The sequence below is a fragment of the Delphinus delphis genome, chromosome 3 (genome assembly GCF_949987515.2).
Source record: "Delphinus delphis chromosome 3, mDelDel1.2, whole genome shotgun sequence".
Classification (NCBI taxonomy): Eukaryota; Metazoa; Chordata; class Mammalia; order Artiodactyla; family Delphinidae; genus Delphinus; species Delphinus delphis.
The window spans coordinates 7,759,788-7,777,460 of NC_082685.1; the positions used below are offsets into that span (position 1 = coordinate 7,759,788).

Genomic DNA, 17,673 nt, shown 5'->3' on the forward strand with positions numbered 1-17,673 from the left:
CAGGGAGACAGAATGTGGATCTGTGGTTTTTGTGGTTGCCGGGATGGGGGTGGGGGAGAGGAGTGACCGCTAACGGGGAAGGGGTTTCCTTTCGGGGGGAATAAAAATGTCTTGCCACTAGACAGGTGAGGGTTACACAACACTGCAAGTGTACTAAACACATTGTAGGCTTTAAAACAGTTAATGGTTAATTTCATGTTATGTGAGTTTTCCAATTAAAAAAAAAAAGAGAAATGGTGAGAGCTGGATAAAGATACACACACGCACACACACACCCCCTGGAGCCCCCCTCCCCATCTTCACCACTGCAGCCCACACACATCCCCGCCACTCCATCCCCTCCCTTCTCAGGCCTATCAGAATTTCCCCAGGTACTGGGACCCGTGCCCACTTGACCATGTCCCCCTCCTTGTGGGCTCCCCAAACATCCCTCCCTTTTCAACCTTGACCCTCTCTGGAGTTTCTTGGAAGCCAGTCACTGGGCTTGCTGCCTATAGGATGGGGCGGGCAGCTGGCAGCACAGGGTGACCCTACTTGAGAGAACAAAGGCAGCTGAAACCCGGCCTGCTCATGCATGAAGGGCGTTTGCACCTGTGGCTGCCCCAATGTGCAGGTGACAAAGCTGGCCCTGAGACAGCAAAGCCACCTGCCCACAGCCAGTCAGCTGGCTCCAGTGGACAGGAGTCGCCCACTCCAGCCTGCCCATTCCCAGCTCGTGCCCTCTGCCCCCGTGGTGGCCCCAATGAACTAGGCCTCCCTGGTGTTCGTGCCCTTGTGTGGCCCCCACCTGTGCCCCCAGCACACACCTGGGCTGACCTGAGACCCTGCTGAAAGCAGCAGGAGCGATGCTGGCCCAGTTCTGGACCTGAGCATTTGAAGCATTAGAAGGGTTTTGGCTCTGCGCTTTGGGGAAACCCGAGTCACCAGGAAAGGGATGCGGCCGTCCTGCTTGGGTGCCCACGTGGAAGGGCCATCCAGAGAGGCCACGCAGAGAGGGAGAGGCGTCCCCATCCACCCATGCGCCAGACACGACATTGGCACCGTCCAATGACATGGTAACATCCAGCCAGTCCAGCCCCCAGATGCCAGCAGCCACCATTCACGGGGAAACAAAGAGCCGCCAGCCAGGCCAGTCAACGTGGAACCACAAAAGGGAATATGCCGGTGGTTGTGCGGAGCCCGTCAGCGCAGGGTGGTTTGTACCACTGATCACTGAGAATCCAGCTGACACCCGGGAAGATCCAGACCCTAGACCTCAGCTCAGGTGGCGTCTGACACCGGCCTCACCCCCCTAACATGCCCTGTTGGCCCACTGCAGCTGTCCACACCTGAACAAAAACGAAGGGGGAAAAAAAATCTAAAAACAAGAAAATGCTACTCTCTGGCATAACTCCCTCCTGCCAACTAGAAGAAGCCCACCAGGGTTCCAGTTCTGCAGCAGGAAACCTCGGCCCAGCTCTGGGGCTGGGAGGTATCCAGCAGGCGCCGGGGGAAGGCCTTGTACCCCAGGCAGCTGGGCACCCTCTGGTCCACCGTCAGTCAAAGTCCCCCAATCCTGGCTGCAGCCCACCTCCCAAGCCCCCACGGCTGCCCGACAGAGAACTCGGGCCCCTCACAGGCTTCCTGAGGCCCAGACTCCAAACCCCATTGGGAATTCCAGATCCCACAAGACATGCTGCATGGACCAAAACAAACAAACAAACAAACCTCCCGTGGGGGGCGGAGCCCCAATGCTGAACTTTCCCACCCTTCCCACCCCCAGGAAGATCTACCTTCTCCCAGCATGTTGTCATCAGGGACCAGCTCCCTGCTTGCTGGATGTCAAAGCCGCGAGACCCTGTATGGGACCCTGGGTGCTCCCCTGGGCTACCAGGGCCCCGGCCACCGCATTTGGAGATGAAGAAAATGAAGGCCAAAGAAGAGCCGTGTCCTCATCACCCAGCAGTTACGGGTGTATCAACTACACTTTGTGTATTCTTTTTCTGTGGCCGCGCCACACGGCTTGCAGGATCTTAGTTCCCCAACGAGGGATTGAACCCAGGCCCTCGGCAGTGAAAGCGCGGAGTCCTAACCACTGGACCGCCAGGGAATTCCCAGTTTCTGTATTCTTGACACCCTGTCAGCTGAGGCCTCACTGACCAGGAAGGGGCTGTCCCTCGAGGGGTTAGCGAGTTCCTGGAGATGACAAACAAGTAACCAGTGAGTGTACCTCTCCTATGCATACCAGGCAATCCAGAGCCACTGTGCCCCTTCCCTGCTCACCCCAGGGCCACTGTAGTGTGAGTGCCTGACATTAAGCAGGATCTTAGTTCCCCGACCAGGGATTGAACCCGTGCCCCCTGCAAGGGAAGCGTGGAGTCCTAACCACTGGACCGCCAGGGAAGTCCCTGACGTTAAGCTTTTGATTGCCAACACCCACCATGAACAAACACACAGATAGCTGCACGGCACAGCTACTAGCAACACAACCTACCTGGTTATTAGCTACCCCAACCTAGGAAGGTCCCCTTTTCAGAAACCCTAGGCAACCTTGACAAGTGACGCCTTGAACGACCCCGCTTTCCCTTTTGGCACCCTAATTCCAGCTCTTATGCTTTATATTCAATAAAGAGTGAATCCGAGACTCCGACCCCCGGACCCTAATAAAGGCAGAGACTCAGGTCTGCGTTCCCTCCCTCTCTCTCTCCCCATGATCTTGCTCCGTGGCCCTCAGAGGGGGTGCCTGCTGTGTACCCTCCAGAACCTGTGAGTAACGAATCTTGTTCTGCCAAGTTCCCTGATGGTTTTTCCTGAAGTACGTCCTGTGATCATGATAAGAACCACGAGGGCCGGCCTAGCCACAATGCTGGCTCTAGCTGGGGTAATGTCTGTGAGGGCCTTGCTGTAAGTAGTAGGGACCCAGGTGTCCTCAGATGCTGCTCTCTGAAAGCCTTGCCGTTGATAGGCTGAGATGTACACGATACTCAGTGCCGACACCCCAGAGCCCATGGAAATTACTCAGTCTAGCCAGTTCCAAGCCTGTTTACCCTGCCTCACCCATTCCTTCCAGTGGAAACCACAATAAAAGCTCCTGTCCATGTTGTTCCCTCTCGCTCTGCCTCCTGCTGGACCCTGGTGCTTCCCCGTGTGGCTCCACATGGCCTGTTATGCCCTTCCTCTTGGGATCGGTGAGTAACAAAGTGTCTTTTCCGTGGCAGTCATCTGCTGATCTGTTGGCCTTGCTGTAGCTGCATAATAAGAAGATCTACATTTGGAAACAGGGTGGAGACCAACCTGGGGACACCCAGCTTCCATCTCAAAGAGAAGAAGCCATAATGGATGGAGGTCCCCCAGCCCAGGACTCTGGGAGGCACTGCCCAAGGTCTGCTCCATTTGGGGGATGCAAACTGTCCTGCTGCCCCCAGCCCCACTGTCCCCTGCTCTGGATTCCAGGAAGCCAGAGGCAGGGTCCCCAACTCCCACCCTCTCTGGGCTTGGGTGCTCCAGAGGAGGGGCTGCAGCAGAGCCCCCAGGCTGCCCAGGCAGAGGGAGACAGAGGCCCAGAGGCAGGCAGAAGACGTGAAGTAACTTTAATCATCATCCTCAGGAGGGGGCAACAGTAGTATCTGAGCAGGGGGGCCAGCCCGGGAACGACCTAGGGCCAGCCCCTCGGCTCTGGCTGTGGCACGTTCCCCATCCAGGCTCCTCGAGTCCAGGGGAGGGTCTGGACACTCCCAGCCTCCACGATCACATCTGCAGGAGCTCAGGTACTTGGCGCCACGTGGCCAGAAGAACCCAGGTCTGGGGGCTGGTGTGCCAACAGCCACGCGCGGGTCCCCATACCTGCCATACTCGGGACCGTGTGACGTGGCAGCAAGAAATCATCCTCAGAGAACTGAGGCCGTCCTCTCTGACTGCAGAGACCCCTTCACAGACACCAGCAGCCCCAGCGGGGACAGGCGTCCCTGGGCACAGAGCCGTGACCACATGAAGAGGATGGCGGCGGCCAGACCTACACTTAGCACCACTGTGGGGGACAGAAAGACAGGAGTGGGTGAGGGGAGGGGGTGGCAGGAGGCTCACACCCACCGAGCTCCTAACACACTGGAAAGGGGGTTCTGCAGCCTGCCGGCTCCCAGGAGCAGCTGCTCCAAGCCCCAGGGGTGGGAGGACCTGTTTATCTTACCAGCAGCTGCAATGATCCCATAGGCACTTCGGTTTCCAGACTGAACTGAGTCCTGGTCCCCGACAGAGGTGACTGTGGCATTCCTGAGATAAGTGACACTCTCCAGGGTCACAGGGGTCCCCACGGACGTGGCACTCCCTTCTTGGAGGGTCTTGGTTCCTGCAATAAGTCCAGGCATTCAGTAGCTGGGGAGCGGGCACCTGGGGCATGGGGGGATGAACAGATGCTTCTGGTGCGCAGGGGGGACCTTAGGGCTCACCCTCCATCCCAAATTCAGTGAGGTTGGTGAGCCCTGCTGCCCGAGTGCCCTCGTGCAGCCGCCATGGGAATACGGGCACAGGCAGACACACGTGTCCACGCTCCCAGCCTTGTCATACACTGGAAGGTGTCAGGCGTCCCTGTCTACCGACCCACCCTCCCCGCCCCCACAGGCACACACCACAGCCAAGCTCATCGCTGGAGTCGGAACAGTCCGGGTGGCCATCGCAGAGCCACGTGCGTGGGATACAGGAACCGCCCAGCGGGCAGCGCAGCTCTCCCTCCGGGCAGGGCTGGTGCCCGCAGTTGAGAACATTCTTGTTGATGCCATCAGGGCAGTCATCGATGCTGTCACAAGAGCAGGGGCTGCCAGTGGGTGGCTTGCACTGCCCATCCTGGGCACACGGCTCAGTACCTGGGGTACAAGGTGAGTCAGGTCTCAAACACCCAGCCAAGAGGGCCCAGGTACTCCCCACAGCCCAACCTCCTGCAAGCCCCGCCTTCCGAGAACAATCGACCCTATATGTTTCGCCCATCCCAAAGGCTCCTCCCCCTGCTTCTGTTAGCTCCACCTTCCAAGGACTCGCCTCCCCGCAAGCCCTCCCTCCCGACCCCACTAACTCCGCCCCGCTGCAAACCCACCTCTCCCCAGACCTCCTTCTTTTCAGGCCCCGCCCACCCCAGAGTGCCCTGTCTGAAAGCCACATCCCTTCCACAAGCACCTCCTCCCTGTGGCCCCACCCCTTGCAAGCCCCGCCCCCAGGGCATGGCCACTCACTGCACTCCTCCTCGTCACTGCCATCAAGGCAGTCCTTGTCAACGTCGCAGCGCCAGGTGAGGGGCACGCATAGGCCATCACTCCTGCACTGGAAGTTGGTGGGCGGGCACGAGGCTGCGCTGGGGCCTGAGAGATGCACACAAGTGAGGCCTGGGAGGTCTGGACCCTCCTTTGGAAGCACAGTGTCACAGGCTGCGACCACCAGGAGACAGGCCAGGTCCCAGGAACTACATTGGTGGTCACCCTTTGCTAAGGATGCACTATGTGTGGGCCTTGGAGCTGAGCAGTTCACAGCCTCACCAAGAGCCCTACTGGGCAGATTCTACTCCCATGCCCATTCTACACAAGACACTTAGGAGAGGTAAGGCCTGAGGCTACAAGCTAGTGGCAGAGTCGGGGTTCGAACCCAGGTCTCACTGATCCCGGGGTCTTTACCCGGCTCCAAATGGCCAGATGGTCTCCCCAGGAGTCTCTCCAAGTTCCGTGGTTAAACAGACTGGGGGAGGAGCCATCTCTGAAGCTGGCCTGGCTCAGGCCCACCTGTCAGGGTCAGCAGGGCCCATTATGTCCCAGCTGCTCAGCAAAGGGGAAACTGAGGCCTTGGGTAGAGGACCTGCTTAGTCACTGTGGCTTGTCGACTCACCCACTAAACTCCTCCCAGATCTGACCACTTTCCCCATCCTGAATGTGCCACCACCTCTCCAGATTCCCCACCCCCATCTCCACTCAGACACCAGAGACCTCTCAGCACCACACCATTTGGTCACCCACCCTTGCCCCCCTTTGCTCAAAAACAGCCCTTGGTCAGAAATAGAGACACAGATGTAGAGAATAAACGTATGGACACCAAGGGGGGAAAGTGGCAGGGTGGTGGTGGTGGTACGAATTGGGATTGACATATATACACTAATATGTATAAAAGATAACTAATAAGAACCTGCTGTATAAAAAAATAAAATAAAATTCAAAAAAACCCAGAAACCCAGCCCTTGGTCCCATGACCCTCTCACAACCAAATTCTACAACCTCCATGTGGCCCACAAGTCCTGAGCAGCCCTGAACCCTCCCTGGACCTCCCACTTTCCCCCTCTTCATCAAGCTCCCTCTGACCCGGCCACCTTGATGCTTCTGCAAGAGGCCTGGCCTCGTTTTCCCCCTCAGGGCTTTTGCCCATGCTGTTCCCTGGTCCAGTTTGCCCTCTCCTCCCTCCTCTCTGCACCTCGTGATTTCCTCCTCAGACTTCACAGTCTCAGCTTATTTCCTGGGATGGGCCTCAGGCCCCTCTCAGAGACCCCTGAAGCTCAGCCTCCCACTTAGAACAATGGCCCTTGAACTGGCACCCGCGTAGACTGGACACTTAGTGGTGGTCAGGGCAGTGACCTTTTGACTGTAAACCCGGGGCAGCGCCTAGTGATAAGTGGACACAGGTCACACAATGGTCCGGGCTGAGTCCAGCTGAGATGTGAGCCTTCCTAGACCCAGAGCAGGATGAACACAGAAGGGCCTGGAAGCGGGGCCATCAGGCGGGAGTCCAAGGGACAGAGGAAGGGAGTGGGCTTTATGGTTTCCTCCTGGGTGCAGCAGGGAGGGTGGCAGATACCTGGCTTGGCCCCAGCCTAGTCCCCCTCCATACAATCCTGGTCCTCTTGTCCCTTCCACCTTTACTCACGAGGGCCTGTGCCTCCAAGCCCCCACTCCCCACAGCCAGCCCCTCCGCAGGCCGGCCTCCAGGCCCAACTGTGCCTGTGGGCCACACAGTCCCTAAGCTCTGTGGAGCCAACTGCAGCTGACTTCCTTCCCTGCCCATGGGGATCTGGCAACCTAAAGCTTCCTCCCCAGGACTTGCCACTCTCCCTAGCAACCTCTGACCTCCTTCCCCGGCCTGTTGAAGCATGTGTCCTTCTGTAAAGTGGGTGGGCAGCAGAACAGAGTGGACCTGGCTTCACAGGGCTTTGGTTTGGAGCAACCAGTGGTTGCACCTCCCAGCCTCAGTTTCTCCACCTGTAAAAGGGGCACGCTGGGAGTCCCTACCACAGTGTGCTAAAGAGAAGAGACTGCTTGCGTGTAGAGTGTGGTACTTGGTTAACGTGAGTCCTGATCCTTGTAGGAACCAGGACCATTTAGCCTGAAAAGGCAGGGGCTTTGGGGTGAGATGGGGAACCAGATAAGACGGTGTGTGAACCTGAGTCACAGCTGAAAGTCAGGGGCACCTGTGAGCACAAAGAGGTCACTCTAACCTGCCCAGCTGCCTCTGGGTACCTCTGAGAGGGCCACCAACATCATTTAGGCCAAGGCAAACGTGTCCAAGGGCCTGGGGTCACAGGGAAGACCTTTTTTTCTCTAAGGCCGGAGAAGGAAGGTGCAGAGATTCGGAGGGCGGGAAACGGTCGCCGAGCAAACTCAGCCACATGGCCCTAGGCGCCAGGGTATGGAAGCCGCAGCTGCTGAAGGCGCCAGGAGACCAGCTCCGTAAGGTTGGAAGTCGGAGAAGCAGAGCCTGTAAAGAACGTTCCTGCCCACGCTGGAGTGAAGGGTCGCTTAGAGGTGACACCGGGGCTTGACAAAGCAACGCGAGTGTAAGCAGGGCCGAAGCAGGGTAGTTAAAGACTGGCAGAGCAACCCAGGCGGAGGGTCCCTCACTGGGGAAGGCTCATTCAAGGGCCTGGGTCCCCTAGAGCCACGTGCAGGGGGGAGTGACCGGGACAGACGTGCGGCGCAGCCAACGGTAAGGCGCTGCTGGCGGGCAGGGGCGGAGCTAAGCTGCAGGCTTGGAGGGCGCCAGGGCTGTACGGAGCACACTCACCTGGGGCCTGGGTCAAGGACCATGCCGGGATCGAGGTCGGGGCGGCCTCCAGGCCCAGCCCGAAGCTGAGCAGTACCCGCAGCGCTAGGCCGAGGGCCGCAGCCCGCTGCGCTCGGCCCCCCGCCATCCAACCGCTCATCGCGCCACCCCTGCCAGACGCCGGCTCCGGCCAAGACCAGTCCCTGCCTCGCTCTGATCCACGTACGCGCGTGCGCAAAGGTCCGGGGGGGCGGGGCCCACGCCCCAGGCGGGTCCCGAGGCGGCCACGCGTTATGGGTACCGTAAATGTCCGAATGCGAGGGGACCCACTATTTGAGGCTCTTTCCCACTGTTCCCTGTGACAAGGTATATCAAAAGGTATTGGTCCTATTTGAAATTAGAAACTTCTGGAGGTGCAAACGAACTAGTACCGACAAGTCTTGTCAACTTACAATATTTAACATTCCACATGCACCAAATACTCCTGCCTAATTATCCTAATATGGCAGCCACTTCGCCCAGGCACGCCCTCCTCCTGCTTCTCTCGAGCGCCCGACTTATTTACTTTGGTTTATAGTCTGATTCCCCACCAGAACGTCAGGCCCAGGAGATCGGGAACGCTGTGTTGCTCATTGTATCCCCAGTGCCTGGAACTGAGCCTGACACATAGCAAGCTCTTAAATATTTGGTAAATAAATGAAGGAAATGTTGGTTCTTGGTTTTCATCCTGGGTCCTCTATCCCTTGCACCTGGATGTTCTCACCGATGCTCACTACCTCATTAACCCGCATAGGCTCCTCAAAGGGAGGCGGGTCTTATATTTTACTCTGGGAACAAGACAGCCTGGGCTTTCTCTTCTCACGCTCACCCAGTAGGCACATAAAATACAAACCTTCTGCAGGTTTTCTATCCAATTGGCTGCTGTGTTTTATCTACAGCTCTGCCCCTAGGAGAAGCAGCGCTACTGCCAGCAGGCCCCCCAGACAAGTCACTGTCCTCAGCGTTGTAACAGCTGTGCAAATTTCCCGTGAAGCAACACAAAAGCACAGAAAGGCCTCTATTTGCAGGTTGATGGCATCCTTATTCAAAAGTGTTAGAGATTATAGCTGCCTTTGGAGCGTATGTATATATATACATATATATAAATTTTTTCATAATCTCCAATTCCCAGGAGACATGGGGTAAGAGGCAAAGGTGCACTGGTGCAGAGGCAGTTGGAAAGGGCAGCAAATAGGACTGCCTGCGGCAGGGGAAGGGAGGGGAGGGGAGCGTCCCACACCACCTGTGAGGCTTGGCTTCTTGGTGAGGTTGGCATCTGGGGTCCAGGGAGAAAAACTGAAGAAATTGTGGATTCACCCAGCTGACAATATGTAGCGGCTGAGTGTAGACTCATCAGCGGCTAGGTTCAGGGCCACCTCTCAGTGAGCCTGAGAGTTCTTTGTCTCTTCACGCCTGTTCTTCTGTTGAGGGTAAAAGGGTTTGACAACAGCTATAACCACAGGCTTGCTCCGGGAAGGTACCAAGATCACAGATATAACGCATTTAGAACGGTACCTGGCATAGAGGAAGTGCTCAAGAGGTGTCAGACCTCTTTCTTACTGCAGTCCCTCGCCAAACTTCAAGTCTGGGTCATAAATCCTTTTTTCTTTTTTTTGGCTTATACGGTAAACGACAATTTATTTTCTCACGGTTCTGGAAACTGGGAAGTCGAAGACCATGGTGCCAGCAGATTTGGTGTCTAGTGAGGGCCCGCATCCTCAGTGACAACCATCTTTTCACTGCTACCTCACTTGGCAGAAGGGGGCTGGGTCATAAAACTTTGTTCAGAAACTTTCAATGGCACATCTTGCCTGGGGTCTTTAAAAGCCCCAGCGTTACCCTCCTTGTGGCCTCTGCACAGCCTGCCCAGCTCTCCTGATCTTTCTGTAGCTAATTCATCCTTTGTTCCAACCAGAATCCCACCTCCTCCAGGAAGCCTTCCCAGCCTTTTCTTCTCATAAGCATTTAGCATTTGTACCACTCACTCTTGGGGCACTTATACCTCCTCCTGGGACTGTGACCCTTTTCCTGCCTTGCTCCCAGCTTCCAAAGGCGGGCCAGCCTCGACACTCTCCAGGCATACAGCTGATCTTCACCCACTGATGGGCTTTGGGGTTCTTCCACAGGGCAGCCACAACACTCCCCCACCTGAGGTCACCGCATGGCTCCCCTTCGCTCCTACAACCAAATCAAGGCCATTTCCTTTTCAGCTTTCACTCCCTGCTTATTCCTCCACAGAAAGAAGCCCCTTCCTTTCCTGGGCTGACTCCGCCTCGCGTCCCCCAGGCCCACACAGAAACGTTTCTGGCTCAGGGAGGCCTTTCCCCACTGGCCTAGGTGAGCCTTCCCTGTGAGCCACCTCACTGTCCTCTGCCGTCCCTGCTGAGCGGCAGGGTGGTCAAGGTCAGGCAGGGGCCACAGTGGGAGCCTGCTGGTGAATGTCCGCACAAGCAATGGCTGGTTAGGAGAGCTCTCGGGAGACAAGGAAGCGAGCTGTTTTTGTTCCGCCGCACTGTCCTTTACAATCAGTGCCCCCAAACACCTAGAGGTCCTGGAACCCGCTCTGACACTCTCAGAGTTAGAGCCAGGCCCTCGTGAAAGGGACGGTGACATCTCTGTGCCCAGTGACAGCACCGTCACCCTGGAGCTCGAGAACCACTATCCTCCCCTGCTCCTGGAGCGTTCATGGGATTAAGAGATTCGGCACCAACTTCACCCTGAAGTTCAAGTAAGCCTGTGTGTCCTTTCAAAAGTAAAAACAGAAGCGATTCTGGAGAGCTCAATATATATTTTTTATAAATTAGGTCACGTTCTCCCCAGAGGGAATCCAAAGTCCAAGGAAAAGGAAGCACTCCAGTGGCCCTGAGGGCTTAGCCAGGCACCCTGGGGCACAGTGTCACAGGTAAGGCTGATCCCTGGACAGCTCCCACCTCTTTATGGGAGGAGCTGGCGTCACAGCCTTCTTCTCAGTGGCTGCTACAGCCGAGCTGGAAGATGAAAACAGACTTGAGTTAGGCCCAGGTTTCAGAGAACAGTGTGGAGGAAGCTGCGGGAGACCCCCCTGCCCCAGCAGGAACACATCTGCTGACACCATGGATCTGGAGGCCAGGGTGCAGGGTGTTTCAGAATGCCCAGAGCCCTCCAATGGGGTCCCCCAAAGGGTGAGCTGACAAGCCCCGAGCCCTGCATGAACCCCTGGTCGGCGTGCCTTGGCTCCTGGTCCCAGAACCAGCATGAATAGCTGGGCTCCTCCTCCAGCACCCCTTCCCACTCGCACCCCACTCCCGCTGCCCCAGAACAGGACACTGGCAGAAGGGCCAAGGACCAGCACTGGGGGTCTGGGCAAACTGCTTTGAAATCATGCGTCTACTACCTGCCAGCTGTGTGACCCAGGCAGGGCACTTGGTCTCTCTGTGACTCAATTTCTTCTTCTGCAGCAGGGGCCATCGCTGCCTAACTCATGGAGTTATCAGGAGGCAGATATGGCACTGACTCCATTCTTGAACTTACAGATTTTAATTATGAGGATTAATCCTCAGAACGACTCTGCTATCGACAGAATGGGTCCCCACAAAATCCATATGTTGAAATCCTACGCCCCAATGTGATGATGTTACGGGGTGGAGCCTTTGGGAGGTGACTAGATCATGAAGGTGAAGCCCTTATGAATGGGGTTAGTGCCCTTATAAGAGACCCTAGAGATCCCTTACCCCTTCCAACATGTGAGGACATGGCAAAAAGATACCATCTGTGGGGACTTCCCTGGCGGCCCAGTATTAGGACTCAGCGCTTCCACTGCAAGGGGCATGGGTTCGATCCCTGGTTGGGGAACTAAGACCCCACATACTGCATGGTGTTGCAAAAAAAACGATACCATCTATAAACAAAGAAAGTGCCAGACACCGAATCTGCAAGAACCTTGAACTTGGACTTCCCAGCTTCCAGAACCAAGAGAAACAATTTTCTATTGTTTATAAGCCACCCAGTCTTGGGATTCTGTCCCAGCAGAACTCTCTAAAGTAAATAACATTATTGTTCCTGGTTAATTAAGAGACAGTGCCTGATGCCAGGGACCAAAGTGGGTTTTGAGGGGCCTGAGGTTTATACAATTCTCTCTTTAAGAAGAATATAAAATTAGAAAAACAACAATCCCTGGGCTTCTTCCAAGGCCCTTGAAGGGCCCTTGGAGCTTCCTCTGCTTTTTGCAGGAAACCCACCCAGGGTGGGTGGGGATTCCTGAGCTCTCAGATGAAAAGCCCCCGGCAGTACATTTCCTGCCACAGTTGATGCTCAACAGACTTGGGACCTTGAAAAGCACAAGCAGGAGAGAGGGCTGGTCGCAGGAGGGGTGTTGAGGCATCCTCACCTCTCTGCTGGCTTCCCTGACGCCAGCACCTTCTGTGAGGACATGACGATTGAGGGCGGCGTGGCTTCCCGGCGGCCATCACGTGTACAGTAGTAATTGTTGGAAAGTTTGTGGCTGGGGCCCACGGGGAGCTTGGGAGGAGGCTGAGTTCTGAGGAGAAAGAACATGGGCACTGAAACAAAAATGACAAGTCGTTCTCACTGCGCGGCTGTGCTAGAACATGGGCCCATCACCTCAGTCACGAGGCTTGGGGTCGGCAGCCCCTTGGATGTGCTGCAGGCCAGGGGTAGCCCTTGATACACTGCCATGACCATATGCCTGGGGAGGGTCCAATGCCCAGAAGCAGGTGGGAGCCCCTGCATTGGATGTGAAGGTGCTGGAAGGCCAGGCCTGGGTCTGCCCCACCACAGGTCCCCAACCTGCCCCAAACGTGGCAGGTATGGAGGACCCTTTCATGAGGGAGACCTGTTCCCACCTCTCCATGGCCCAGAGCTTGGCAGCTGGCCTCATTTCCACCACAGGTCCTCGGGAAATGAAGAGGCTGGGGCCTGGGGCTCTGCCCATCACCTACCAAGTAATCGTGGTCAGCAAACGCTTGGGAAACAACCCCAGACTTGGCTCATTCTGAGGGGTTTTGTCCCCAAAGGCCAGGCTGCAGAACCTCTGGGTTTCCAGTTCTCTCAGGAACTCTCTGAAGAACTCTTACTGGGATCAAGCCTTATTACTCAAAGAGCGTTTTGTCCTCTGGGGTCTCTGCTGCCACCTCGTGGTCACTGCCACCAGAGGGGGAGTGAACAGAGCTCTGTCCTCGCTTGACTAAACCCTGGGGTCAATATACAAAGTTTGAGGCCTGAAAACTAATCGCTAACCTCGCTAACAAAAGACACTAACAAAAAACAAAATCACTAACAAAAGATGTGCTTCCCTGGAAACCATTGCAGAGATGGAGGGCAGAAAAGATAGAAAAATCATAAACAGATCGGGTTCTCATTCATCTTTTTTGTTTGTTTGTTTATTTCTCTGCGTTGGGTCTTCTTTGCTGTGTACAGGCTTTCTCTAGTTGTGGTGAGCAGGGGCTACTCTTCGTTGCAGGTCACGGACTTCTCATCACGGTGACTTCTCTTGTTGCGGAGCACGGGCTCTAGGTGCGCAGGCTTCAGTAGTTGTGGTGCACGGGCTTAGTTGCTCCACGGCATGTGGGATCTTCCCAGAGCAGGGCTTGAACCCGTGTCCCCTGCATTGGCAGGAGGATTCTTAACTACTGCACCACCAGGGAAGTCCCTCATCTGGGTTTTTAACCAACTTTTTTCTGATAATCATTTTGCCAGGACTTAAGTTTTTCTTAAAACAAGTGATAGTCATTGTACCAAGGAGAAAAAAAGAAATACAGATAAAAACAAAGTTTTAAAACTTAATATTAAAAGCAGTATCTTAATTCCCTGGCAGTCCAGGGGTTAGGACTCGGTGCTTTCACTGCTATGGCCCGGGTTCGATCCTGGTCAGGGAACTAAGATCCCACAAGCTGTGTGGCATGGCCAAAAAAAAATTTTTTAATAAATAAAAAATAAATTAGGGACTTCCCTGGTAGTGCAATGGTTAAGAATCCACCTGTCCATGCAGGGGACACGGGTTCGAGCCCTGATCTGGGAGGATCCCACATGCTGCGGAGCAACTAAGCCCGTGTGCCATAACCACTGAGCCTGAGTGCCACAACTACTGAAGCCCGAGCGCCTAGAGCCCGTGCTCTGCAACAAGAGAAGCCATCACAATGAGAAGCCTGCACACCGCAACGAAGAGGGGCCCCTGCTCGCCGCAACTAGAGAAAGCCCGCACACAGCAACGAAGACCCAATGCAGCCAAAAATAAATAAATATACTTTTTAAAAATTAAAAAAAAATAAAATAGGACTTCCCGGTGCCTCAGTGGTTAAGAATCTGCCTGCCAATGCAGGGGACACGGGTTCCAGCCCTGGTCCAGGAAGATCCCAACATGCTACAGAGCAACGAAGCCCATGCGCTGCAACTACGGAGCCTGAGCTCTAGAGCCCGTGAGCCACAGCTACTGAAGCCCGCGCGCCTAGAGCCCATACTCCGCAACAAGAGAAGCCACCGCAATGAGAAGCCCACGCACTGCAAAGAAGAGTAGCCCCCGCTCGCCGCAACTAGAGAAAGCCCGCGCACAGCAATGAAGACCCAACGCAGCCAAAAATAAATAAATAAATAAATTTTAAAAAATAATTAAAATAAAATAAATAAAGGCAATATCCTGTGTTGAAGTTAGAATCTGCTTAAGCCCTGGAGTACAGAGATGACCCTCTGTTGGCCAGGGACCAACAGAAAACAAGCACACAAAGGATAAAAAGAACCAGGGCCCAACAGAAAGGCCGAAATGAATCACTAGGGGGCGCCATTACCCTTAAAAAAAAAGTTGAAAATTTTACAAAACTGTTTCCTCAACTGTATCAACTAACCTGGATGGAAAAGCAATTTAAAACTTTTGATATTTGGAATCAGTCGCAACATGCAGGCAATCACACAGACTTGGTTATTTTAATGTTATTGTTCTTCTTTTCATGCTAACCCTCCATGGCTGCCTTACCTTTGCCTGCCACTCATACACATATCTCCATTCCCCATTCCTCAGAGTGTTTCAGCCACACTAGCCTCCTTCCTACTTCTGGCTCTGTTGGGCTGCACAGCCTTGGCACTTACTGCTGCCTCTGCCCGGAATGTTTTAATAACTATCCTTTGGCATTTCAGGTGACTCAAATGTCAATCCCTGAGGCCTTTCCTGATTACCTGATCTGAGGTAGGCACCCTCCAGCTTATTCACTTTGTTTTGTCTTCAGAGCATTCTAGAACAATGTTTTTTACTTGCTGTGTTTATTTCCCTACTATGTTATGTTTCTCCCTCCTCCCCAGGATATGAGCTCCATGAAAGGAATGAGAATTTTTTTTGTTAGCACTGGTATCCCAGAGGGCTGAGGACACAGCAGGGGTTTGTAAATGTCAAGTAATTTTTGGACTCAAATGAGTTTGAAATCAAGACACTTCTGGGTTCAAATCCCAGCTGTTACTTGCTGGCTTCTGAGTGATTTTAAGCAAATGATTTAGTCTCTCCGAGCCTCAAATATTTTCATGTGTAGCTTAGGGATGATAACACTAACAGGGCCACACTTAGGACTGCAAATCACACTGAGGATTCCCACTCATAATTCAAGCCCCATCTGGTTGTTCCACGAGCACCACTCTCAGACATAGTCCAGCAAGATTAAAGGCAAACCTCTGCCTCCACTAGAGGCGGCTAGAGGCAGGATTTCGGCCCAGTGTTTCAGGGGTCTAAAAGAACAGGAGTTTTGTTTTTGATGGAAGGACAGGATTGCAGTCCGGGCAGCGAGCGGGGCTTGCTCACCGCTTGGAGATCTCCTGGTAACGCAGCTGCAGCTTCGCCTGCAAGTCTTGCTGTGGGAGAAAGAGAGGAAGGAGGTCAGCCGGCAGGGCACCCCAGAAGAGAAGGCCAGCGAACGTGGGGCAGTCCAGGGCTGGACAAATGAAGGGAAGGCGGGAGATGGGCATTTGGCGACAAGGATATGGGCCCTGGAGGTGAACAGGAAAGCTGGAGGCCGGGGCCACAAGATCCAAAGTTAAGAAGGACTAGGTAAATCCCAGGCCTGAGTGGGACCCCAGCCAAGAGAGGGCCAAGGGCTGGAAGTGGAGGTGGGCGTGCCCTGGGCTGGAAAGGTCAAGAGCTGGAGGCTCCGGGCTGAGAGCGGGGTCCCGGCTTACAAGGGGAATCTCGGCACCACTGGCCTCGGCCCCAAAGATGCAGGAGGGGGGTGAGTAACGGGAGCGTGTCCGGGGCGCACGGAGCCCACAGCCCCACCCTCCCCAGTGCAGCCCTTCCCGCCCCGCGCACCCCGGATGCCCAGTTCCGCAGCCGCTGGATAAAACGAGTAGCAGACGCCATCTTTCAACCCTGCGCTGAAGGGCGCCGGTGACGTCTCTACCAGGGCTGCTGGGAACATGGAGTATGTTCTCGCGAGAACGGGAGTGGGCGGGGCTAGGACGCCTTATAAACGTTCTCTCCGAAGCACGTGACTCCTCTCCGCCCGATCAGTCGCCGTGTCGCCATTATGGATACGAGTCGTGTGCAGCCCATCAAGCTTGCCAGGGTGAGGCGGAAGCCCGGGTTTGAGGGCCCGGATGAGGGAGGAAGGAGTAGGGGAACCGGGTGGTCCAGATCTGATCCCAGCTTCTTTACCCCAGGTAACCAAGGTGCTGGGCAGGACCGGTTCGCAGGGACAGTGCACGCAGGTGAGCTGGAGAGACGAGGAGGCGGGGTCTGGGTTCTTGAGTCTCCGATGATGACTTCTGTGCCCTGGTATCTGAGAACCGATACGTACCCTTTTTCGGAAAGCTCGCGGACGGTCCGAGCCTTTGCCGAGGCCTTGCCCCTCATTCCTTGGGCTCTGACATACCTCGTTCTCCTGGCTCAGCCAATCCCAACGACCACTGTGTAGCTCCACGCCCTCACGATTGTGCTCCCGTCCCCGACGGGCCCAGAGCGGCAGTTGTCCCCCACCAGTGGCTTTTTCTGGCGCTCGAGAGCTTTGTTCTCCACGCTTCGGCCCCTCTCCGGCTTCTTTCCCGGCCCAGACCTACTTCCCAGGCTCAGCCCCCTTTTTAAGTGTGTCTAAGCAGGCACGTTCTCTGAATCCAAGTCAGCTGGCTATCCCACGGTGCCAGTTTGTGGCCGACACTGACTTCTTCCCGGTCCCCCACCCCCCGTCAACCCCATAGGTGCGCGTAGAATTCATGGACGACACGAGCCGTTCCATCATCCGAAACGTGAAAGGCCCCGTGCGCGAGGGCGACGTGCTCACCCTATTGGAGTCAGAGCGAGAGGCTCGGAGGCTGCGCTGAACTTGGGACTGGTGAGTGCACAACTGGAGTGGGAAACAGTAGACCTTTGGCAGGTGGTAGGGAGGTTTCGCCAAGCATACGGATGAGGGGCTCTTGCAGGGGCTCTTGGTGGCGGGGTGTGAAGAAAGGGTTTGCTGAGATTGGCAAGACGGGGGAGGGAGTTTGCCACTTGCTGAGAGGGACCTGTCAGCATCTCATACTTGGGTTTGTTTACAGGGTCCTGGATGTATGGGTCGACTACCTGGCGCACGAGGATGATCTGCTGTTAATAAAGCGTTTATATTCTGTGTAAACTTGGGTTTTTGTCTCAGTTGCCACTAAGCTTATAAAACCCTCCCATGGGACCCTCAGATGGTCTGCACT

The 17,673-nt window shown here is 55.2% G+C and overlaps 3 protein-coding genes across 3 annotated transcripts; 1 reads left to right on the forward strand and 2 right to left on the reverse strand.

Annotated features, from left to right (window-relative positions):
* Nucleotides 1–3,541: 3,541 nt before the first annotated feature.
* CD320 (CD320 molecule) lies at nt 3,542–8,210 on the reverse strand. The gene is made up of 5 exons (XM_060007628.2): nt 8,005–8,210; nt 5,202–5,327; nt 4,605–4,838; nt 4,166–4,324; nt 3,542–4,006 (listed from the first exon to the last, which is right to left on the reverse strand). Exons 1-5 carry the CDS (start codon nt 8,141–8,143, stop codon nt 3,867–3,869), a joined length of 798 nt encoding a protein of 265 aa, XP_059863611.1. The 5' UTR covers nt 8,144–8,210; the 3' UTR covers nt 3,542–3,866.
* A 2,586-nt stretch (nt 8,211–10,796) lies between these two features.
* On the reverse strand, nt 10,797–16,420 carry NDUFA7 (NADH:ubiquinone oxidoreductase subunit A7). Its single transcript, XM_060007629.1, has 4 exons — nt 16,304–16,420; nt 15,800–15,849; nt 12,389–12,538; nt 10,797–11,009 (listed from the first exon to the last, which is right to left on the reverse strand). Exons 1-4 carry the CDS (start codon nt 16,352–16,354, stop codon nt 10,919–10,921), a joined length of 342 nt encoding a protein of 113 aa, XP_059863612.1. The 5' UTR covers nt 16,355–16,420; the 3' UTR covers nt 10,797–10,918.
* A 58-nt stretch (nt 16,421–16,478) lies between these two features.
* On the forward strand, nt 16,479–17,603 carry RPS28 (ribosomal protein S28). The gene is made up of 4 exons (XM_060007631.1): nt 16,479–16,559; nt 16,654–16,701; nt 17,188–17,321; nt 17,527–17,603. The coding sequence occupies exons 1-3, from the start codon at nt 16,521–16,523 to the stop codon at nt 17,308–17,310; spliced, it is 210 nt and encodes a 69-aa protein (XP_059863614.1). The 5' UTR covers nt 16,479–16,520; the 3' UTR covers nt 17,311–17,321; nt 17,527–17,603.
* The last annotated feature ends 70 nt before the right edge of the window (nt 17,604–17,673 follow it).

What these genes read in the sequence shown, in the direction of transcription:
- CD320 (XM_060007628.2), bottom strand. Translation starts at nt 8,143, where the DNA reads ATGAGCGGTTGGATGGCGGGGGGCCGAGCGCAGCGGGCTGCGGCCCTC. An exon ending in GTCCTTGACCCAGGCCCCAG is followed by an intron (nt 5,328 to 8,004) that starts GTGAGTGTGCTC and finishes TGCATCTCTCAG; the next exon opens with GCCCCAGCGCAGCCTCGTGC. An exon ending in CAGCGATGAGCTTGGCTGTG is followed by an intron (nt 4,325 to 4,604) that starts GTGTGTGCCTGT and finishes GACTTATTGCAG; the next exon opens with GAACCAAGACCCTCCAAGAA.
- NDUFA7 (XM_060007629.1), bottom strand. Translation starts at nt 16,354, where the DNA reads ATGGCGTCTGCTACTCGTTTTATCCAGCGGCTGCGGAACTGGGCATCC. An exon ending in TGCGGAACTGGGCATCCGGG is followed by an intron (nt 15,850 to 16,303) that starts GTGCGCGGGGCG and finishes TTTCTCCCACAG; the next exon opens with CAAGACTTGCAGGCGAAGCT. An exon ending in TACCAGGAGATCTCCAAGCG is followed by an intron (nt 12,539 to 15,799) that starts GTGAGCAAGCCC and finishes CTTTCTCCTCAG; the next exon opens with AACTCAGCCTCCTCCCAAGC.
- RPS28 (XM_060007631.1), top strand. Translation starts at nt 16,521, where the DNA reads ATGGATACGAGTCGTGTGCAGCCCATCAAGCTTGCCAGG. An exon ending in AGCCCATCAAGCTTGCCAGG is followed by an intron (nt 16,560 to 16,653) that starts GTGAGGCGGAAG and finishes TCTTTACCCCAG; the next exon opens with GTAACCAAGGTGCTGGGCAG. An exon ending in CGCAGGGACAGTGCACGCAG is followed by an intron (nt 16,702 to 17,187) that starts GTGAGCTGGAGA and finishes TCAACCCCATAG; the next exon opens with GTGCGCGTAGAATTCATGGA.